Raw genomic sequence first — 26,459 nt, 5'->3', positions numbered from 1 at the left:
AGAAGATTTTAAATAGTTTAAATAATGATGATAGTTTAATGAAATGGGAGTTGGGAGAGGGAACTGGGTGGGCACTAGTTTCCAGAAGTCATCAGCTACCTGTGAGTTATCTCAAGCCCAATATTTTGGGGGAGTTAACGCTTTGGGCGGTTTAAACAGGAGGAGGTAGTCGTGACCTCCGACCTGTTTTTTTCTTTTTAATTTTTGGGTTAAGAAGTGAAGGTTTTTTTATTATTTTTTTTAAATAAATAATTTTTTTTAATTTTTTGTTTTCTGATTGTAATTGAGAAGGAATTAGGAGGGTTTTTTCTCTCCTTTTTTTTCTCTTTGTTTGGGTTTTTTTCTCTTTTTTCTCTCTTTTTTAAGAGGATGATGTCACAGAAGATAATAAGTCAAAAATTGAGGATGTTGAATTAGATGAAGAGGAAGATGAGGGGAAAGGTGATAAGAAGAAAAAGAAGAAAATCAAGTACAAATACATTGAGGGAGAAGAGTTTAATAAAATTAAGTTAATTTTGATAGAGAATTTTGAAGATGATATAAATGAAGAATATGGAGAATTTTATGAGTTTGAACTTTTTTTTCTTTTTTTTCTTTTTTTATATAACGGGAGGGGAAGGGAATAAAAAGTTTATCTGATTGTTTTTCTAAGGGATGTTTTTGTTCTTTCGATGAATTATAAAGGAAACGGTATTAATGGAAATTCTGTATTTATGTATTATTAATTATGATTTTTTGTATAACAGATATGTGGTTGATATATGATTTTAATATTTGAACTTAGTTTTAAAGTGGATTTCATTTGTTAAATACATGTATTATGTTTGATTTAAATATATGTTTAAGGGTATTATTTTAGTATTGATATTTTTTTGTTGTTAAGTTTTATCCTTTTTTTTGTAAGTGGGGTTTTTTCTATTTTATTTACAACATTGTTAATTAATTCTTCACTCTTTATTTTGGGGGGAGGGTTGGACTAATTTTAAATTAGAGGATTAATGTTGTGTTATAATTATTGGGGGTGGGTTAATTTGTGTAGTTTAATGATGTAGTATTCTAATTTTTATTATCTTATATTTTATTATTTCTTTAAATGTAATTTTTATTTTATTCATGTCATAAAATTTTAAATAAAGTTTAAAAAAACACAAACAAACCCACAGATAAATGCCCGCCTCATTTTCATCACACGACGTACACACCTCCCATATATGTAACCTCACATAATCACCCCACCACATAAACAGCACCCCACATAAACATCCCCAAAATAAACACTCCTGACATAAACAGGCCCCCACATAAACTCCCCCACACATAAACAGCACCCAATAAACAACCTACACATAAACACCATCCACATACACATACTCCACATAAACACCTCCCACGTAAACATCCCCATCACAAAAAAGCCACGACATAAACAACCACCTCAAAAACACGTATCACATAAACACCACCCACATAAACATCACCCAGATCAACTCGCCCATGTAAACAGCCCCACCACGTGACCAATCCATGATATATACATCCACCACATACACTTCTACGCACATGAACACACTCCCCACATAAATAACTCCACATAAACACCCCCACATAAACAACCCTCCAACATAAAAACTACCCTCCCCCACATAAACACACCTCTTATAAACAACCCTCCACATAAAAAAATCCCCACATAAACACTCCCCCAAATAAACAGCCCCATAATAAACACCCACCACAAACACAAGTATGCCCACATAAGCACCTCACACACATCATCCCACATAAAGACCCTCAAAATAAACATGCCCCACATAAACAGGCCCCCCACAATAACACAAAATCTCATAAACATCCCCACCACATAATCACCTAGCCCACACAAACACCCCCATGTAAACATGCCTACACAAAGACACCACACACATAAACACACGCCACATAAATAGGACCCCAAATAAACACCACCATTCCAGATAAAAACACCCGCATATACACACCCCACACATAAACATCCTAAAAATAAACAGATTCACATAAACACCCCCACATGTACACTACCCCACATAAGCTCCCCAACATAAACACCCCCCGTTTAAACACCCATTCACATAAACAGCCCCCACATAAACATACACCTGCATAAATACCCCACACAAAAACACACCTTTGGCTTGGCTTTGTGGACGAAGATTTATGGAGAGATAATGTTTACATTAGCTGCAGGTTCGTTTGTGGCTGACAAGTCCAATGCGGGACAGGGAGACACGGTTGCAGCGGTTGCAGGGGAAAATTGGTTGATTGGGGTTGGGTGTTGGGTTTTTCCTCCTTTGTCTTATGTCAGTGAGGTGGGCTCTGCGGTCTTCTTCAAAGGAGGTTGCTGCCCGCCGAACTGTGAGGCGCCAAGATGCACGGTTTGAGGCGATATCAGCCCACTGGTGGTGGTCAATGTGGCAGGACCAAGAGATTTCTTTAGGCAGTCCTTGTACCTCTTCTTTGGTGCACCTCTGTCATGGTGGCCAGTGGAGAGCTCGCCATATAACACGATCTTGGGAAGGCGATGGTCCTCCATTCTGGAGACGTGACCTACCCAGCGCAGTTGGATCTTCAGCAGCATGGATTCGATGCTGTCGACCTTTGCCATCTCGAGTACTTCGATGTTAGGGATGAAGTCGCTCCAATGAATGTTGAGGATGGAGCAGAGACAAAGCTGGTGGAAGCGTTCTAGGAGCTTCCACATATAATCACCACCCCACATAATCAACTGACTACATAAACCAACACACATATTCACCCCCTCCAAATAATCAACGCACATACTTAAACAACCCCACATTAAAATCACGCCAAATAATACCTTACCACATAAACAACCCCTCCATATAAACATCCCACGCATATAAACAACCTCCAAAATATGTACCCCCACATAATTACCGCCATCACATAAACACCACCCAAAATATACAGCCTCAAAATAAAGCTCCCCACACAAACAGGCCATCCACATAAACAACCATGCACATAAACAACCCCACAATAAACACCCTCCACATAAACAGCACTCACATACACATCCGCCATATAAACACCTCCCATGTAAACACTCCCTACATAAAACACAACATATAAACAATGCACCCCCACATAAATACCACCCACATAAACACACCCCACATAATCACCCCTTCCACAAAAACACCCACCCACATTACTAATACCCCCAAAATAAATACAACCCATCAAAAACAAGCACCCCAACATAAACACACCCCAGTTTAACTCCACCCCACATTACACCTAACCATATAAAGATGTTCCCCATAATAAACAATATCAACATAAATCCACCCCCACATAAACACACCCCTCAGCACATTTACACCCCACAACACAAACACCCCCCATAAAGACACACCCATACATAAACACCACCTTACATATCTTTGGCTTGGCTTCACGGATGAAGATTTATGGAGGGGTAATGTCCACTTCAGCTACAGGCTCATTTGTGGCTGACAAGTCCGATGCGGGACAGGCAGACATGGTTGCAGCGGTTGCAAGGGAAAATTGGTTGATTGGGGTTGGGTGTTGGGTTTTTCCTCCTTTGTCTTTTGTCAGTGAGGTGGGCTCTGTGGTCTTCTTCAAAGGAGGTTGCTGCCCGCCGAACTGTGAGGCACCAAGATGCACGGTTTGAGGCGATATCAGCCCACTGGCAATGGTCAATGTGGCAGGCACCAAGATCATATATACATCATATAAACAACACCCCCCCCACATAGACGCCAAAAACATAAACACTACCTACATAATCACCCCCAACATAAACTCCACCCCACATTACCACACCCACATTAACACCCCACCACATAAACAACCCCCAATAAACACCCTCCACATAAACACGCCCCATATTACAATACTCCACATAAACACCCGTAGGTAAACACCCCCACCACATCAACAACCCATTACATAAACAACCACCACATAAACACCCCCCACATAAACACACTCCCCACATAAACACTTCCCCACGTAAACACCATTCACAAAAACAACCGCACAGATAAATGTCCCCCAGATTTACAACACACGACATAAACACCCTCCTTAGATGCACCCCCTCCAACATAAACTCTACACACCCCACATAAAGACCCTCACCCACATAAACACAACTCTTATAAACAACCAGTCACATAAAAAATGCCCATATAAACACTCCCCCAGATTAACACCCCCCCCAAATAAACACCTGCACACAAATACCCCCATATAAGCACAACACATATGCAAGTACCCCCACATAAGCAACACACACATATAAACACCCCAAAAATAAAGTCCCCCCACATACAAATGTCCCCCACAATAACACAAACCCACGTAAACACTCCCCACATATAATCATTCCCCACAAAAACACCCCCACGTAAACATGACCCCACATAGACATCACACAAAAAACACACAACCACATAAAAAGATCCCCAAATAAACCCCACCAACCCCACATAAACACCCACCCATATAATTAAACAACATAAACACCCCCTACATAAACCACAACCAAATAAACACCATTCCCCCATAAACATGCCCCACAATAAAACTCCCCCATGTAAACAACCCCACATAAACATCCCCCTATTAACACCCACCCACATAAAAACCCTGCCCCATATAAACACCCCCTACATAAACACACCCTTATAATCACACCCATATAAAGACACCACCCACAAAACCACACACCACATAAACACACGCAACATAAACAATCCCCCACATAAACACCCACCACATAAGCACCATGTCCACATAAACAACACCCCACATAAACACCCCCAAAAGAAACACTCCCCACATAAATAGGCACCCCACATAAATAGGCACCCCACATTAACACGCATACACATAAAGAATCTCCCCAATAAACTCCCTCCACATAAACACCCCCACATAAACATACCCCACATAAACATACCCCACATAAACACATCCACGTAAACACCTCCACCACATAAACAACCCACGACATAAAAAACAACCACCACATAAACACCCACTCACATAAACACACTTGCCACATAAACTCAGCCGCACATAAACACCACTCACAAAAACACCCCACAGATAAATGCCCCGCTCATTTACAACACACGACATAAACACACCTCTTATCAACAACCCCACATAAAAAATCCCCCATAAACACCCCCAAATAAACACCCCCCACACACACACTAGTACACCAACATAAGCACCACACACACATATACATCACCCCATATAAACAGATCCCCAAATAAACACCACCATCCCAACATAAACACACCCCACATAAACAGCCCCAAAATAAACACCCCACATACACACCCCAGATAACGCCACCCCACATAATCTCATTCAACATAAACACCCCCGTTTAAACACACCCTCACATGAACAGCCCCCACATAAACACATACTCACATAAATACCCACATAAAAAAGCACCCCACACAAAAAACACCCCCATATAATCACCAGCACACATAATCAACCGACCACATAATCCACCCCACAATAACACTGTGAGAGATGAGTAACACTGATCTAAAAGAAAAGTGAGGATTGTGAGAGATGAGTAAAACTGATATAAAAATATGAAGATGAGGAAACTAATATATGGGTAAATGAATAAAGCCAGTATGAACAGGATAAGAATAGATATTAGAATGTAGGAAGTAAAGTTAGTCTGAATAAGATAAGGGTCTTCTAGCCCTAGACAGAATTAGCAAATTCCGCATGTGTAATTGGTAAGCCCTAGACAACAGACTCGCCAAGGCAAATAGCGCCTTTGGAAGACTACACAAAAGAGTCTGGAAAAACAACCAACTGAAAAACCTCACAAAGATAAGCGTATACAGAGCCGTTGTCATACCCACACTCCTGTTCGGCTCCGAATCATGGGTCCTCTACCGGCACCACCTACGGCTCCTAGAACACTTCCACCAGCGTTGTCTCCGCTCCATCCTCAACATCCATTGGAGCGCTTACACCCCTAACGTCGAAGTACTCGAGATGGCAGAGGTCGACAGCATCGAGTCCACGCTGCTGAAGATCCAGCTGCGCTGGATGGGTCACGTCTCCAGAATGGAGGACCATCGCCTTCCCAAGATCGTGTTATATGGCGAGCTCTCCACTGGCCACCGTGACAGAGGTGCACCAAAGAAAAGGTACAAGGACTGCCTAAAGAAATCTCTTGGTGCCTGCCACATTGACCACCGCCAGTGGGCTGATATCGCCTCAAACCATGCATCTTGGCGCCTCACAGTTTGGCGGGCAGCAACCTCCTTTGAAGAAGACCGCAGAGCCCACCTCACTGACAAAAGGCAAAGGAGGAAAAACCCAACACCCAACCCCAACCAACCAATTTTCCCTTGCAACCGCTGCAATCGTGTCTGCCTGTCCCGCATCGGACTTGTCAGCCACAAACGAGCCTGCAGCTGACGTGGACTTTTTACCCCCTCCATAAATCTTCGTCCGCGAAGCCAAGCCAAAGAAAAAAAGAAGACAGTATTAGCAAGTTCTGCACATGAAGAGGTTGTAGCCCTGAGAGTCGGGAAGGTGTGAATTAGAACAAAAGCAGGTTTGTGAATAAGGATAATGACATGATGGGACACCAACAGGATACCCCCTGGTCCTCCAAGTTCACAGAAACAGCAAGTAGGCAGACAGGATTGCCTAATGCCAAACTCATCCAGGAGGCAGAAGAATATAAGGGGGAGGGTATTCCTATACTTAAATCAACTGGTGAGCCCCAGTGTATGTGTGTATTCCCAGGGTAAGGGGAAGCAGCCAACTTTGCATTGTTGTATAATAAATGTTCTTTGTTCTCAATTTTTGTCTTGAGCAATTTCTGTGAAGGTACTTCTGTTTCTAACAACACCCACTCCAAATAATCAACCCCCAAACATAAACAACCCCACATAAAAAGCACTCCACATAGTACATCACCAATATAAAGAACCTGGCCACACAAAGATCCTACCCACATAAATACCACTCACAGAAGTATTCCCATTAAGCACCACCCCCACATAAACATCACCCCAAAATAAACACTCCCCACTAATATAAGCCCCATCATAAACACCCCAACACATAAACAAACACACAATAAACACACTCCACATAAACACCACCCACATAAATACCCACACATAATAACCCTTTCCATATAAACACCCCCCACCCACATAAATAACACTCAACAAAATAAATATACCCCAACAAAACATGCACCCCCACATAAATACCCCCCACATAAACTCCACCCCACAAAACTCCTAACCACATAAACAAGCACTCCCAAAATAACACACATAGACATCCCCAAACATAAACACACCCAACGGCTTATTAATACCACACAACACAAACAACCCCCACATAAACACCACCCGCACATAAACACCAACCAGATAAACTCCCATCGCATGAACACACCTCCATAAAAACATGCCCCTACATAAAACTCACCATATAAACAATGCCCCCCACATAAACACCAGCCAGATAAACACCACCCATAAAAACACCCCGACATAAACTCCACCCCACATAATCACCCCTACATAAACAGCCCACTAGATAAACATCCCATGACATAAACACCCTCATGTAAACACTCCAACTACATTATCAACCAACGACATAAACAACCACCAAATAAGTACCCCTGCGCATAAAAGCACTCCTCACATAAACAGCTCTCATATAAAGCACCCCACATAACACCACCCTTCATAAAACCCACCATATAAACAATACCCCCCACATAAACACCACCCACATAAGCACCCCCCACATAATAACCCCTTCCACATGAACACCCACCATCCATATAAATGACCCCGCCAAAATAAATACACCCCAACAAAAAAACTCTCTGCCGCATTAACACCCCCCATATAAACTCCACCCCACAAAACTCTTAACCACATAAACATGCACTCCCAAAATAACACACATAAACACCCCCAAACATAAAAACACACCCACAGCACATTAATACCACACAACACAAACACCACCCACATAAACACCACCTCCACATAAACACCAACCAGATAAAGAACCCTTGCATAAACACACCCCCATAAAAACACGCCCTTACATGATAAAAAACCATATAAAAAACACCCCTCACATAAACACCACCTAGATAAACACTACCCATAATACCACCCCACATATACTCCACCCAACATAAACACCCCCACGTAAACACCTTCACCACATAAACATCCCACGACATAGTAAAACACCACATAATCACCCTCACGTAAACACCCCCACCATATAAACAACCAATGACATAAACAACCACCACATAAATACCCCACACATAAAAAACTCTCCCGACATAAACGCCAATCTCAAAACCAACCCCACAGATAAACACCCCCCAGATTTACAACACATGACATAAACACCCTCCACATAAACACCCCTCCAACATAAAAACTACCCTTCCCCACATAAAGACTCCCCCAAATAAACAGCCCCAGAATAAACACCCCACACACACAAGTACCCCCACATATGCACATACACCAGCCCACATAAACACCCCAAAACTAAACACCCCCTCAAATAAACAAACCCCACATAAACACCCACCATGCAAACATTCCCCCACATAGATAGCACACACACAAACACAACCCCACATTAACAGATCCTCAAAGAAACACCACCAACCCCACATAAAAACACCCAGACATAAACATTCCACACATAAACACCCCCACATAAACAACCCTCAAATAATTACACCCATATAAACATCCCCACATAAATTTCCCAAACATTATCCCCTCCCATTTAAATAGCCCATCACATAAACACCCCCCAAATAAACAAACACCTGCTTAAACACCCCACACAAAAATACCCAGCGGATAAACACCACTTGCTCATAAACACACCCAACATCAACAAACCCCCACATAAACACCCACAATATAATCTCCCACCCCCGACATAAACACAACCCAGCACATAACCATCCCCAACATTACCTCCTTGGCTTGACTTCGCGGATGAAGATTTATGGAGGGGTATGTCCACGTCTGCTGCAGGCTCATTGGTGACTGACAAGTCCGATGTGGGACAGGCAGGCATGGTTGCAGCGGTTGTAAGGGAAAATTGGTTGGTTGGGGTTGGGTGTTGGATTTTTCCTCCTTTGTCTTTTGTCAGTGAGGTGGGCTCTGCGGTCTTCTTCAAAGGAGGTTGCTGCCCGCAGAACTGTGAGGCGCCAAGATGCACGGTTGGAGGCGAGATCATCCCACTGGCAGTGGTCAATGTGGCAGGCACCGAGATTTCTTTAAGCAGTCCTTTTACCTCTTCTTTGGTGCACCTCTGTCTCAGTGGCCAGTGGAGAGCTTGCCATAGAACACGATATTGGGAAGGCGATGGTCCTCCATTCTGGAGATGTGACCCACCCAGCACAGGTGGGTCTTCAGCAGCATGGATTTGATGCTTGTGGACTCTGCCAGCTCGAGTACTTCGATGTTGGTGATGAAGTCATTCCAACGAATGTTTAGGATGGAGCAGAGCGCAGAACAGCGGCTTGTCATTACTAACACCCTTTTCCAGCAGAGAGACAGCCTGAAGACTACCTGGATGCATCCCCGATCCAAACACTGGCACCTCTTGGACTACGTTCTGGTGCGTGGAAGAGACAAATAAGATGTGCTCCACACCAGGGTCATGCCCAGCACGGAATGCCACACTGACCACCGGCTTGTTCACTGCAAGCTCAACCTTCACTTCAAGCCAAAGTTCAAGAACAGTGGAGCCCCCAGAAAGAGGTTCAGTGTTGGAAGCTTGCAGTCAGACATAGTGAGAGGAAACTTCCAAGCAAAGCTCGAGGATGCAAACTGCCTCACGGACATGTCTTCTGAAACCCTCTGGGATCAGCTGAAAATAGCCATGCTGCAATCCACTGAAGAGGTACTGGGCTTCTCTTCCAGGAAAAAACAAGGACTGGTTTGACGAAAACAACCAGGAAATCCAGGAGCTGCTGGCAAAGAAGCGATCTGCCCACCAGGCTCATCTTGCAAAGCCTTCCTGGCCAGAGAAAAAATGAGCCTTCCATCTCGCATGCAGCCACCTTCAGCGCAAATTCCAGGAGATCGAAAATGAGTGGTGGGCTAACCTTGCTAAACGAACCCAGCTTAGCGCCAATTTTGGCGACTTGAGGGGTTTCTACGAGGCTCTAAAGGCTGTGTACGGCCCCTCACCCCAAATCCAAAGCCCTCTGCGCAGCTCAGATGGCGGTCCTCCTCAGCGACAAGATCTCCATCCTCAATCGATGGTCAGAACACTTCCAATCCCTTTTCAGTGCCAATCACTCAGTCCAAGAATCCGCCCTGCTCCAGCTCCCTCAACAACCCTTGAGGCTAGAGCTGGATGAGCTCGTTACCCGGGAAGAGACATATAAGGCAATTGAATGAAAGTGGCAAACAGCAGGTATGGATGGAATCTCCCCAGAGGTCTGGAAGGCTGGCGGCAAAGCTCTGCATACCAAACTGCATGAGTTTTTTATGCTCTGCTGGGACCAAGGAAAGCTGCCTCAGGACCTTCGTGATGCCACCATCATCACCCTGTACAAAACAAAGGCGAGAAATCAGACTGCTTAAACTACAGGGGAATCACCCTGCTCTCCATTGCAGGCAAAATCTTCGCGAGGATTCTCCTTAATAGACTAATACCTAGTGTCGCCGAAAATGTCCTCCCAGAATCATAGTGTGGCTTTCGTGCAAACAGAGGAACTACTGACATGGTCTTTGCCCTCAGACAGCTCCAAGAAAAGTGCAGAGAACAAAACAAAGGACTCTACATCACCTTTGTTGACCTCACCAAAGCCTTTGACACCATGAGCAGGAAAGGGCTTTGGCAAATACTAGAGCACCTCGGATGCCCCCCCCCCCCAAGTTCCTCAACATGGTTATCCAACATTAACACCCCCAAATAAACACACACAGAATGTAAAAAGCCCTCCCATATAAACACACCCACATAAAAACCCCTCTCCACATAAATACCCCACAGCTGAAACATGCCGCACCTCATAAACAACCCACACATAAACAACGAACCGACATAAACACAATCCCGCACATAAACACACCCAACATAAACACCCCCAACATAAAACACCCACAACATTAACACCATCCCACCTAAACAGCCACCCACATCAATATCCACCCACATAATCAACCAACATAAACACCCCCCACATAAACACCCACAACATTAACACCACCTCACTAAACACACACCCTCAACAACACCCACCACATAATCAAACCACATAAATATCCCCACATAAAAACCCAGCAGATAAACTCCACTTCCTCAGAAATACCCCATATTAACACCCCACTACAAAAATAACCCCTACATAAACACCCCCACACATAAACAACCCCCCAATAAACACCCTCCACATAAACACTACCCACAAGCAAGTCCTCCACATAATAACCTCCCACATAAACACCCCCCCACATAAACACCACTCACATAAACAAACCCACAGATAAAAGCCCCTCCCCCAAATTTACAACACACGACATAAACACTCTCCACATTAACACCCCTTCCAACATAAACGCTACCCTCCCCACATAAAGATCCTCCCACACATAAACACACCTCTTATAAACAACCCCCACTTAAACAAACCCCACATAAAAACTCCTGCACATAAACAACCCACGACATAAACACCTATCTCCGAAACACACCTCCCACACATAAAGACACCTGAAATAAAATACCAGATGAACAACTCCCAAATAAGCAAACCACCACATGAACAACCACCCCCACATAACCACCCACCACATAAACACCCCTCGCATAAACACTCCCCACATAAATACCCCCCTACATAAAACCCACCATATAAACAATGCCCACACACAAACACCACCCACATAAACACCACCCACATAAACATTCCCCACAAAATCACCCCTTTCAGGTAAACACCCTCACCCACATAAATAACCCCCGCCAACATAAATACACCCCAACATATACACGCTACCCCCACATAAATACCCCCACTTTAACTCCACCCCAAATGAACACCCAATCACATAAACAATCACACCCCCATATAAACAAACCCCACATAAACACCTCCCCCACATAAGCACCCCCTTTGGCACACTAATAACCCACAACATAAACACCCCCCACATAAATACCACACCCGAAATAAGAAACACACCACAAATAAACCCCACACGTAAACACCCCCACCACATAAATATAACCCCTACATAGACATCCCCCCACATAAAATACCACCCCAAATAAACACACCCAAACATTAACAATCCACCAAATAAATACACTCCACATAAACACCGCCCCAAATAAAAACCACCCCACATAAACAACCCCCACATAAACATACAGGACATAAATACATAGGACATAAACACCCTCCGCATGAACACCACACTCCAACATAAACACCACCCTGCTCAACATAACATCCCCCACATAAACAATCCCACATAATACATCCCCAAATAAACACCCGCCACATAAACAACCACCACACAAAAACAACCCCCACATGATTACCAGACCCGCACATAAACATCCTGACAAATAAACACTCCCACCATAAACCCCCCCACATAAACAAACCCCTCAGCACAAAAATACACCACAACATAAACACCCCGCACATAAACATCCCTCGCATTAACACCACCCACATAAACAATCCCCACAAAACATCCCTTCCCCATAAACACCCCCCACCCACATAAATAACCCCATCAAAATAAATACACTCCAACATAAACATGGTCCCTACATAAACACCCCTACTTAAACTCCACCCGAGATAAGCACGCAACCACATAAACAAGCACCTTGCCTAATAAATAAGTCCTACATAAACACCCCCAACATATAAATATCCCCCTCGGCACATTAATAATCCACAACACAAATACCCCCACATAAACATCCCCACATAAACAACCCCCACTTAAACACCCCTTGCATAAAAATACTGCCACATATATTCTTCTTTTTTTTCTTTTGGCTTGGCTTCGCGGATGAAGATTTATGGAGGGGGTAAAAGTCCACGTCAGCTGCAGGCTCGTTTGTGGCTGACAAGTCGGATGCGGGACAGGCAGACATGGTTGCAGCGGCTGCAGGGGAAAATTGGTTGGTTGGGGTTGGGTGTTGGGTTTTTCCTCCTTTGCCTTTTGTCAGTGAGGTGGGCTCTGCAGTCTTCTTCAAAGGAGGTTGCTGCCCGCCAAACTGTGAGGCGCCAAGATGCACGGTTTGAGGCGATATCAGCCCATTGGCGGTGGTCAATGTGGCAGGCACCAAGAGATTTCTTTAGGCAGTCCTTGTACCTTTTCTTTGGTGCACCTCTGTCACGGTGGCCAGTGGAGAGCTCACCATATAACACGATCTTGGGAAGGTGATGGTCCTCCATTCTGGAGACGTGACCCACCCAGCGCAGCTGGATCTTCAGCAGCGTGGACTCGATCAGCCGTAGGTGGTGCCGGTAGAGGACCCATGATTCGGAGCCGAGCAGGAGTGTGGGTATGACAACGGCTCTGTATACGCTTAACTCCCCCACATAAGAACAACCCACATTAATACTTCCCAATAAACACATCCCACATAAACACCCACACCCACATGAATCAACCCCAACAAACTAAATACACCCCAACATAAACATGCTCCCCCACATAAACACAACCCACTTAAACTCCACCCCACAGAAACACACAACCACATAAACAAGGTCCCCAGATAAACAACCCCCATATAATCACCAGACCCGCACATAAACACCCTGACAAATAAACTCTCCCACCACATAAACCCCCCCACATAAACAAACCCCTCAGCACAAAAATACACCACAACATAAAAACCCCGCACATAAACATCACCCCTGACATAAACATCGCCCCCCCACAAAAACACACCCACTCACTTAAACACCCCACACCACATAAACATAACCCCCACATAAACAACCTCCACAAAAGAACCACCCCACATAAACATCCCAGATATTAACAACCACCCCCAAATTAACACCCTCCATATAAACAACCCAGGATATAAACACTCTCCACATCAACACCCCCTCCAACATAAGCACCACCCTCCCCTGCATAAACACACACACATAAACATCCCCAAATAAACAAATCATACACAAACAAACCCCACATTAAAAAAAAGCCTACGTATACACCCCCCCCCCCATCACATAAACAACCCAGGACATAAACACCATCCACATAACCAGCCCCTCCAACAAAAAGACCAAGTTCCACCACATAAACACACACAGCATTAACAACCCCCACATAAACAACCCCCCATAAGCACCCCCTCCACATAAACACTCCCACAGATAAATGTTCCCCAGATAAACACCCATTGCCGACAAATAAATAACCCATGACGTAAACACTCTCCAACATAAACCACACCGTCCCCAACATAAACACTGCACTCATAAACATCCCCAACATAGAGAAACCCCAAATAAACAGCCCCCACCACATAAACACACCCCTGCACATAATCAGCACTCACATGAAAAGAACCCCAGATAAACACCCTGCATTTAAACAACTCCTCAAAAAACAACACCCACATAACCAACCACCCCCACACAAATATCCCCACATAAACAAACATTCCACCTGATAAATAACCCCCTCCAAAATAAATGCCCAAAACATAAACACGCAGCGCTAAACACACCCAACATAAACACCACCCCACGTAAATACCCAACAACATAAACACACCCACCACATAAACACACCCCACATAAACATCAACCCACATAAACACCCAACCACATAAACACACCCACCACATAAACACACCCCACATAAACATCAACCCACATAAACACCCAACCACATAAACACACCCACCACATAAACACACACACCACATAAACACACCCCACATAAACACGCCCCACATAAATAATCCCAAAATAAGCACTCCCCTCACCACATAAATAACCCACAAATTGAACACACCGCACCACATAAACACCCCACACATGATCACCCCCACATAAACACCCACATTAATACCACCCCACGTAAACCCCCTTCCACATCAACACCCCCACATAAACACCCCCAACATGATCACCCACAACATGATCACCCCCACATAAACACCCACATTAATACCACCCCACGTAAACCCCCTTCCACATCAACACCCCCACATAAACAACCAGCAGATAAACACCACGCCCCCATAAACATCTCCAACATTAACAAACCCCCACATAAAAACCCCACCACGTATTATCTCCCCAACAAAAACAAAACTTACATAAACACACCCATATAAACACCACCAATATAAACTTCTTTCTTTGGCTTGGCTTCGCGGACGAAGATTTATGGAGGGGGTAAAAAAGTCCACGTCAGCTGCAGGCTCGTTTGTGGCTGACCAGTCCGATGCGGGACAGGCAGACACGATTGCAGCGGTTGCAAGGGAAAATTGGTTGGTTGGGGTTGGGTGTTGGGTTTTTCCTCCTTTGCCTTTTGTCAGTGAGGTGGGCTCTGCGGTCTTCTTCAAAGGAGGCTGCTGCCCGCCAAACTGTGAGGCGCCAATATGCACGGTTTGAGGCGTTATCAGCCCACTGGCGGTGGTCAATGTGGCAGGCACCAAGAGATTTCTTTAGGCAGTCCTTGTACCTTTTCTTTGGTGCACCTCTGTCACGGTGGCCAGTGGAGAGCTCGCCATATAATACGATCTTGGGAAGGCGATGGTCCTCCATTCTGGAGACGTGACCCATCCAGCGCAGCTGGATCTTCAGCAGCGTGGACTCGATGCTGTCGACCTCTGCCATCTCGAGTACCTCGACGTTAGGGGTGTGAGCGCTCCAATGGATGTTGAGGATGGAGCGGAGACAACGCTCAACCTCAACCAATATAAACACACCCCACATAAACAACACCCCCACATAAACACCCACCACATAAATACAACTCGCATAAACACGCACCCCACTTAAACACCCCCTACATAAAATCCATCATATAAACAACACCCTCCCACATAAACACCAACCACATAAATAATCTCCACATAATCACCCCTTCCACATAAATATCCCCACATCCACATAAATAACCCCCGCCAAAAATAAATACACCCCAACATAAACAGGCTCCCCCACATAAACAACCCCCACTTAAACACCCACCACATAAACACAACTCGCATAAACACGCACCCCACTTAAACATCCCCCAACATAAACCCATCATATAAACAACGCCCTCCCACATAAACACCAGCCACATAAACTCCACCCCACATAAACACCCCCACGTAAGCACCCTACCATAGAAACAACCCACGACATAAAAATCCACCACATAAACATCCCCACACATAAACACAATCCCAACATGAACAACCCACATAAACAACACTCACAAAAACAACCCCACAGATAAATGTCCCCCATATTTACAACACATGAAATACCCTCAACATAAACACCCCCTCCAACAAAAACACTAACCTCCTCCACATGAAGTCCCTTCCCCACACAAACACACCTCTTATAAACATCCCCCACATAAACAACCCCCACTTAAACACTCTCCCAAATAAATACCACCCAAATAAACACATCCTTCACACACAATTACCTCCACATAAGCACCACACACACATTTACATTACCCCACATAAACACGCAAAATATAAACATTCCCACACCAACAGGAAGCCCCACAATATCACAAATGCTCAGAAACACTCCCACATAATCACCGACCCCCAAATAAACAATCCCAACATAAACACACCCCACGTAAATACTGACCCCACATAAAACGCCCCCACATAAAACACCCCCACATACCAGGCACCAAGCATTAACAACCCCACACATGAAGACCACCCCCAATAGACACCCTCCACATTTGTCTTTTGTCAGTGAGGTGGGCTCTGCTGTCTTCTTCAAAGGAGGTTGCTGCCCGCCAAACTGCCCGCCAAGATGCACGGTTTGAGGCGATATCAGCCCACTGGCGGTGGTCAATGTGGCAGGCACCAAGAGATTTCTTTAGGCAGTCCTTGTACCTCTTCTTTGGTGCACCTCTGTCTCGGTGGCCAGTGGAGAGCTCGCCATATAACACGATCTTGGGAAGGCGATGGTCCTCCATTCTGGAGACGTGACCTACCCAGCGCAGTTGTATCTTCAGCAGCATGGATTCGATGCTGTCGGCCTCTGCCATCTCGAGTACTTCGATGTTGGTGATGAAGTCGCTCCAATGAATGTTGAGGATGGAGCAGAGACAACGCTGGTGGAAGTGTTCTAGAAGCCGTAGGTGATACCGGTAGAGGACCCATGATTCGGAGCCGACCAGGAGTGTGGGTATGACAACGGCTCTGTATATGCTAATCTTTATGAGGTTTTTCAGTTGGTTGTTTTTCCAGACTCTTTTGTGTAGTCTTCCAAAGGCGCTATTTGCCTTGGCGAGTCTGTTGTCTATCTCGTTGTTGATACTTGCATCCGATGAAATGGTGCAGCCGAGATAGGTAAACTGGTTGACCGTTTTGAGTTTTGTATGCCCGATGGAGATGTCATGGTGGGGAGCTAGCTGAAGGAGGACCTCAGTTTTCTTCAGGCTGACTTCCAGGCCAAACATTTTGGCAGTTTCCGCAAAATAGGACGTCAAGCACTAAAGAGCTGGCTCTGAATGGGCAACTAAAGCGGCATCATCTGCAAAGAGTAGTTCATGGACAAGTTGCTCTTGTGTCACAATGGCATGAAGCAAGGCTGCGTTCTCGCACCAACAACATAAACATCCACCACATAAACACACATCCCACACATAAACACCTGTAACCTAAAAAAATCTAGGTAAACAATCGCAAAATAAATAAACCACCACATGAACAACCAACCCCACATAAACTCCCACCACATAAAAACCCCTCACATAAACAATCCCCCCTCATAAACACTCACCATATAAAACCCACTATATAATCAACTCTTCTTTCTTTTCTTTGGCTTGGCTTCGCGGACGAAGATTTATGGAGGACGTAAAAAGTCCACGTCAGCTGCAGGCTCGTTTGTGGCTGACAAGTCCGATGCGGGACAGGCAGACACGATTGCAGCGGTTGCAGGGGAAAATTGGTTGGTTGGGGTTGGGTGTTGGGTTTTTCCTCCTTTGCCTTTTGTCAGTGAGGTGGGCTCTGCGGTCTTCTTCAAAGGAGGTTGCTGCCCGCCAAACTGTGAGGCGCCAAGATGCACGGTTTGAGGCATTATCAGCCCACTGGCGGTGGTCAATGTGGCAGGCACCAAGAGATTTCTTTAGGCAGTCCTTGTACCTTTTCTTTGGTGCACCTCCGTCACGGTGGCCAGTGGAGAGCTCGCCATATAACACGATCTTGGGAAGGCGATGGTCCTCCATTCTGGAGACGTGACCCATCCAGCGCAGCTGGATCTTCAGCAGCGTGGACTCGATGCTGTCGACCTCTGCCATCTCGAGTACTTCGACGTTAGGGATGTAAGCGCTCCAATGGATGTTGAGGATGGAGCGGAGACAACGCTGGTGGAAGCGTTTTAGGAGCCGTAGGTGGTGCCGGTAGAGGACCCATGATTCGGAGCCGAACAGGAGTGTGGGTATGACAACGGCTCTGTATACGCTTATCTTTGTGAGGTTTTTCAGTTGGTTGTTTTTCCAGACTCTTTTGTGTAGTCTTCCAAAGGCGCTATTTGCCTTGGCGAGTCTGTTGTCTATCTCATTGTCGATCCTTGCATCTGATGAAATGGTGCAGCCGAGATAGGTAAACTGGTTGACCGTTTTGAGTTTTGTGTGCCCGATGGAGATGTGGGGGGGCTGGTAATCATGGTGGGGAGCTGGCTGATGGAGGACCTCAGTTTTCTTCAGGCTGACTTCCAGGCCAAACATTTTGGCAGTTTCCGCAACTACCCCGCACATAAACACCACCCACATAAATAACCCCAACATAATCGCACCTTCCACATAAACTCCCCCCACCCACATAAATAACCCCTGACAAAATAAATACACCTCAACATAAACAAGCTTCCCCACATAAACACCGCGACTTATACTCACCAGAGATAAACACCCAACCACATAAACACGCACCCCACATAAACCTAATGCCACAAAAACACCAAAATACATAAAGAAGACCCCACAAATAAACTACCACCACCTAGACACACTCCCACATAAACCCACCCCTTGGCACGTTAATAGCCCTCAACACAAACACCCTCCACAGAAACACCACCCACACATAAACACCCACACACGCACATAAAACCCCCAGCATTAAACCCACCATATTAACAACGCCCTCCACATGAACACCACCCACATAAACACAACACACACAAACATCCACACAAAAACTCCACACCACATAATCAACCCCACATAAATACCCCCACCACATACACATCCAACGACATAAACAACCACAACATAAACACCCCGCATAAATACATCCACCACATAAACAACCCACGAAATAAACAACCACTACATAAACACTCCCACACATAAACACACTCCACACATAAACACCCAATACATTTACAACACACGGCATAAATGCCCTTCACATAAACGCAACCTCCAACATACACACTAACCACCCCCACATAAAGACCCACCCCACATAGACACACCTCCTATAAACACCCCCAATAGAAATCCCTCAGATAAACATTCCCCCACATAAGCACCCCCCAAATAAACAGACCCCCCACACACAAGTACCCCCACATAAGCACCACACACACATAAACAACACCCAAATAAATACCCCCAAAATAACCACCCCCCTCATTAAGAGGCCCCCACAATAACACAAACGCACATAAACACCCCAACACAAACAAAGCCACATAAACACCCCCCACATAAATATGCCCACACATACACACCACACACATAAACACACCCCCACATAAACATATACCCAAATAAACACAACCACCCCACATAAAAACACCCACACATAAACACCCCGCACATAACCACCCACCACATAAACACCCATTCCACAAAAACAAACACCACATAAACATTCACCCGCAACGTAAATAAACCCCGCTCAAATAAATACCCCTCAATATAAGACCATTTAACAACGCCCCCACATAAACACCACCCACATAAACACCACCCACATAAACAACCCCCACATAAACACTCCTTCGACATAAACACCCCCACCACATAAATTACACCCACCAAAATAAATACACTCAACATAAACAGTCTCTCCAACATAAACAACCCCTACTTTTTTTTTATTTATTTAAAATTTTATGACATGAATAAAATAAAAATTACATTTAAAGAAATAATAAAAAATAAGATAATAAAAATTAGAATACTACATCATTAAACTACACAAATTAACCCCCCCAATAATTATAACACAACATTAATCATCTAATTTAAAATTAGTCCAACCCTCCCCTTCCCCAAAATAAAGAGTGAAGAATTAATTAGCAATGTTGTAAATAAAATAGAAAAAAACCCCACTTACAAAAAAAAGGATAAAACTTAACAACAAAAAAAATTACTAACAACAAAAAAAATATCAATACTAAAATAATACCCTTAAACATATATTTAAATCAAACATAATACATATATTTAACAAATGAAATCCACTTTAAAACTAAGTTCAAATATTAAAATCAACCACATATCTGTTATACAAAAAAATCATAATTATTAATACATAATACAGAATTTCCATTAATACCAAGCTTCCTTTATAATTCATCGAGAGAACAAAAACATCCCTTAGAAAAACAATCAGATAAACTTTTTATTCCCTTCCCCTCCCCTTAAATAAAAAAAAAAGAAAAAAAAGAAAAAAGTTCAAACTCTTATAAAATTCTCCATATTCTTCATTTATATCATCTTCAAAATTCTCTATCGAAATTAACTTAATTTTATTAAACTCTTCTCCCTCAATGTATTTGTACTTGATTTTCTTCTTTTTCTTCTTATCACCATTCCCCTTATCTTCCTCTTCATCTAATTTAACATCCTCAATTTTTGACATTATCTTCTGTGACATCATCCTCTTAAAAAAGAGAGAAAAAAGAGAAACCCCCCCAAAAAAAGAGAAAAAAAGGAGAGAAAAAAATCTCCTAATTCCCTCTCAATTACAATCAGAAAACAGAAAGAGTTAAAAAAAATTATTTATTAAAAAAAAATAATTAAAAAACTTTCACTTCTTAACCCAAAAATTAAAAAGAAAAAAAAACAGGTCAGAGGTCACGACTACCTCCTCCTGTTTAAACCACCCAAAGTGGTAACACCCCCAAAATATTGGTTGTGAGATAACTCACAGGTAGCTGATGACTTCTGGAAACTAGTGCCCATCCAGTTCCCTCTCCCAACTCCCATTTCATTAAACTATCATCATTATTTAAACTATTTAAACTCTTCTCAAAAAAAAAGATTTATTTTTTTAAATCAACGTTACCACTTCGGTCACCATTGCTTCCATTTCTTTTAAAAATCTGAATCCCACCTTACATCTCTACTCTCTTTGGAGACCTAACCTCTTTAGGATTGTCAAAGAACTTTGGCTGATTTCCATCCTGAAAAATCTTCAGTACTGCAGAATACCTGAATGTTGCCTTATGTCTTTTTTTCCACAACCGTTCTTTCACAGAATTAAATTCGCGTCGTTGAAACATAATTTCTTGACTCAAATCTTGATAGAAGAAAACAGGATTATTCTGAACCATCAAAGGAGATCTATTTTGCTGGGATTGTCTAATTTTCAAATGTCATTAGATATGGGGATAGTGCCGGAGGATTGGCGCATTGCGCATGTGGTTCCGTTATTTAAAAAGGGTTCAAGGAGGAAGCCTGGCAACTATCGGCCTGTAAGTTTGACGTCTGTGGTAGGTAAATTAATGGAGAAAATTCTTAGAGATAGTACTTATAAACATCTGGATAGACAGGGTCTGATCAGGAGCACTCAACATGGATTTGTGGGAGGAAGGTCATGTTTGACCAATCTGATTGAATTTTTTGAAGAGGTGACTAGGAATGTGGATGAGGGTAGCGCAGTGGATGTTGTCTATATGGACTTCAGTAAGGCCTTCGATAAGGTACCACATGGAAGGTTAGTTAGGAAGGTGCAGTCTTTAGGTATAAATTTTGAGATAGTCAAATGGATTGAACATTGGCTGAAAGGGAGAGGCCAGAGAGTGGTAGTGGATAATTGTCTGTCAGGTTGGAGGGCGGTGACCAGTGGTGTGCCTCAAGGATCTGTATTGGGCCCATTGTTGTTCGTTATATACATTAATGATCTAGATGATGGGGTGGTGAATTGGATTAGTAAATATGCAGACGATACTAAGATAGGTGGAATAGTGGATAATGAAGAAGGATTTCAAGGATTGAAGAGTGATTTGGGCTGCTTAGAAAAGTGGGCTGAAAAATGGCAGATGGAATTTAATGCTGATAAGTGTGAGGTGCTTCATTTTGGTAAGAAGAATCAGAATAGGACATATGTGGTAAATGGGAGAGCATTGAGGAATACAGAAGAGCAGAAAGATTTAGGGGTAACGGTACATCGTTCCCTGAAGGTAGAAACTCACGTGAATAGGGTGGTGAAGAAGGCTTTTAGTATGCTGGCCTTTATCAATCATTGCATGGAATATAGGAGTTGGGAGGTGATGTTGAGATTGTATAAGACGTTGGTGCGGCCTAATTTGGAGTTCTGTGTGCAGTTCTGGTCGCCTAATTATAGGAAGGATATAAACAGAGTGGAGAGAGTGCAGAGAAGGTTTACCAGAATGTTGCCTGGGTTTAAGCATCTGGAGTATGGGGAGAGATTGGACAGATTGGGTCTTTATTCTTTGGAGCGTAGAAGGTTGAGAGGGGATTTGATAGAAGTATTTAAGATTATGAAAGGGATAGACAGAATGGATGTGGATAGACTATTTCTGTTAAGAGGAGGAAAGTTTAAAACAAGAGGACATGAGTTAAGAATTAAGGGGCAGAGGTTTAGAGGTAACATGAGGGGGAACTTCTTTACTCAGAGAGTGGTAGCTGTGTGGAATGATCTTCCGGGAGAAATAGTGGTGGCGGAGTCAATTGTATTATTTAAGAAAAGGTTGGACAGGTATATGGATGAGAAGAAGATGGAGGGTTATGGGCATTGTGCAGGGAGGTGGGACTAGAAAGGGGTGTTTGGTTCGGTGTGGACTAGAAGGGCCTAATGGCCTGTTTCCGTGCTGTAATTGTTACGTTATGTTATGTTATGTTAATAGCTGTACGTAAAATTATCTCTCTGTCACAATAGTTTAAACAACGGATCGGAATAGGTCTTGGATTCTGTCCTGAAAAATATTTTCTTCTTAAAACTCTATGACCACTTTCCAGTATTAAACCTTCAGGGAATTTATCCTGTCCTAAAACTCATGGAATCCATTCAGTAAAAATGTTTTCTTGGATCTGGTCCTTCTATGCCTTCTGGCAAACCAACAATTTTCATGTTGTTCCATCTAGATTGATTCTCCAAATAATCAACCTTTTTTGCTAATTTTTTATTTTGGATCTGCAATGTTTCAATTATTCTATTTTCATCTTGCAGTTGATCCTGTACATTGACTAAACCTTGATCACACATTTCAAATCTTTCAATGGTTTCAAGCTTAAAAGCTCCATTAATGGCTTCCACCATCACATTAATCTTGGAAATAAACGGGTTCACAAAATTAGCTAAGTGACTCAATACAGAATATATCTTACCTTCAAGATCCTTAACAGACATTTCAACAGAAGTAGATTCAGGCATAATGGGGTCTTGCTGTTCCTTAGAGACCATGGGATCTTCTGTCTCTTCCCTTAATTTAGTATCTTTTCTAGCAGTTTGACTTCGTATAAAAATCCCTCTCAAAGTCTCCCCAGCAATGCCAGGAGACTGATGATCATGGTTATCTTTAAGCCAAATCTCTTTAATCATCTTCACTGAATCGATGTCTGGAAAAACCGTTGTAATTGAAGATGCATTTTGCAGCTCCACCACTGTAGCAGTCGAATGACAGCTCTTTAACTCTCCAGCTGGTGGCGCCCCAGCTGATTCAACTGTCAAAGTCTCAGTAACAGCACTCACAGTGGCCATTGTGTGAAATACTGGCACCCGGCCAGCCCTTTGTTTTGAAATCTGCTGAATGCGACATTCAGAGTGCCTTACTGGTATAAAACTGAGTTTCAATGCCGAATTCTGTACGTCTTCTTCTGGATCCATTCTACGCTGAGTCCTGGCTTCTTGTAAACAAGTAGGCTCAGACAATTTCAGAAAATGTAGTTTTTTAACAGTCCGTTGATGTTTTCTTTTACCCATTTTTTTGCATATAAACCATTAGGCTCTAATCCAGCACCTCTTACTATTTATAAACTTTTAAAAGAACTTTAACGGGCACTTAAAGACAAAACAATAAATCAGAGTCAGGAGAGGTCTGGAAGGCACATCTGTTCCCTACGCCATCTTGCCACTCCCCCAACACTCCCTACTTAAACTCCACCCCAGATAAACACCAAGCCACATAAACCAGACCCCCAAATAAACAACACCCACATAAACACCCCCATTTAAACACCCTCCTTGGCACTTTAATACACCACAACACAAACAAATCCCACATGAACACCACTCCCGATATATGGACCATACCCCACATTAACACAACCACATGTAAACACCCCCACCACATAAACATAACCCCCACATAAACAACTTGCAACATAAAACACCATCCCTAATAAACACCTCCAAACATGAACAATCCCCCAAATAAATACTTTCCACATAAACACCACCTCACATTAACAACCATCACATAAACAACCCTCACATAAAGAACCCCATGTAAACACCCCCCAAATAATCACCCACCCCCACATAAACAACAAGCACATAAACATGCTCCCACGTAGATGCCACACACATAAACACACCCACACATAAACACTCCCCACTTAAAAAACCACCCACAAAACTAAACACCACATAAATACCCCACATGTAAACAATCCCCCACATAATCACCTACCTCCACATAAACATCCCCATCATAAAACTCCTGCACGAAAACACACCCCCACGTAGACCCACACACATAAACACATCTCCAAATAAACATCGCCCACATAAACACCACTCACAAAAACAACACCACAGATAAAACCCCTCACATTGAAAACACACAAGATAAACAATCTATACATAAACACAACCTCCAACAAAAACGCTAACCACCCGCACAGAAAGAACCTCCCCCACGTAAGTACTTCTCTTGTAAACACCCCCACATAAACAACACCCACATAAACACTCCCCACGTAAACATTCCCCCACATAGACACCACACACATAAACACACCCACACATAAACACTCCCCATGTAAAAAACCACCCACAAAACTAAACACCACATAAATACCCCATATGTAAACAATCCCCCACATAATAAAACACCCAGACATAAACACTCCACACATAAATACGCACAAAATAAACAGCCCACAAATAAAACCCACCACGTAAACATCCCCCAAATAAATTCCACCTCACATAAAATCCACAAACATACACATCTCCCGTTTAAACACCCCCTCACATAAACACCCCCAAATAAACACATACCTGGATAAACAACCCAAACAAAAAATCCAGCAGATAAACACCACTCCCCCATGAACACCCACAACATTAAACATCCCACAGATAAACAACTCCACCACATATAAACCCTCCAACATAAACACCCCCTACATAAACACACCCTACAGAAACACACCCACATAAACACCCCCAATATAGACACCCCCAATATAGACACCCACTACATAAACACAACTCCGCACATAATTACCCTTCAACATAAGCACCCCCAAATAAACACACCAACAACATAAACACCCACCCAAATAAACACACTCCATATCAACACCCCTTCACCACGTTAATACCCCACAACATAAACACACCTCACCACATAAACACCCCACAGATAAACACCCCCAACATAAACACCACCCTACCTAAACACTTCCCCACATGAACACCCACCCACATAATCAACCAACATAAACAAACACCACATTAACACCCAGCAGATAAAATCCACTCCCACATAAACACCCCCAACATTAACACCCCTACATAAACATCACCCCATATAAACACCCACCAATATAAACACCCCACTCCACATAAACAATTCCCCACATAAATATCCCAACATAACTACACTCCACTCAACCACCAACATAAACACCCAGCCTAATAAAAAAACAAATTAACACCCC

At 43.4% G+C, this 26,459-nt stretch overlaps 1 protein-coding gene across 1 annotated transcript in view; it reads right to left on the bottom strand.

The window, feature by feature from the left end:
• LOC138740971 (uncharacterized) overlaps positions 1-24,571 on the bottom strand; it is an 84,598-nt gene extending 60,027 nt beyond the window's left edge. The window contains exon 1 of the mRNA XM_069894343.1: positions 23,898-24,571. Within this exon, the coding sequence (XP_069750444.1) occupies positions 23,898-24,492 (595 nt within the window). The 5' untranslated portion in view covers positions 24,493-24,571. The remainder of the gene's footprint in view (positions 1-23,897) is intronic.
• Positions 24,572-26,459: the final 1,888 nt, after the last annotated feature.

Source organism: Narcine bancroftii, chromosome 8, assembly GCF_036971445.1.
Source record: "Narcine bancroftii isolate sNarBan1 chromosome 8, sNarBan1.hap1, whole genome shotgun sequence".
NCBI classification, from domain to species: domain Eukaryota; kingdom Metazoa; phylum Chordata; class Chondrichthyes; order Torpediniformes; family Narcinidae; genus Narcine; species Narcine bancroftii.
The sequence above is the reverse complement of the archived record's forward strand: the minus strand, read 5'-3'. Positions and strand labels throughout refer to the sequence as shown.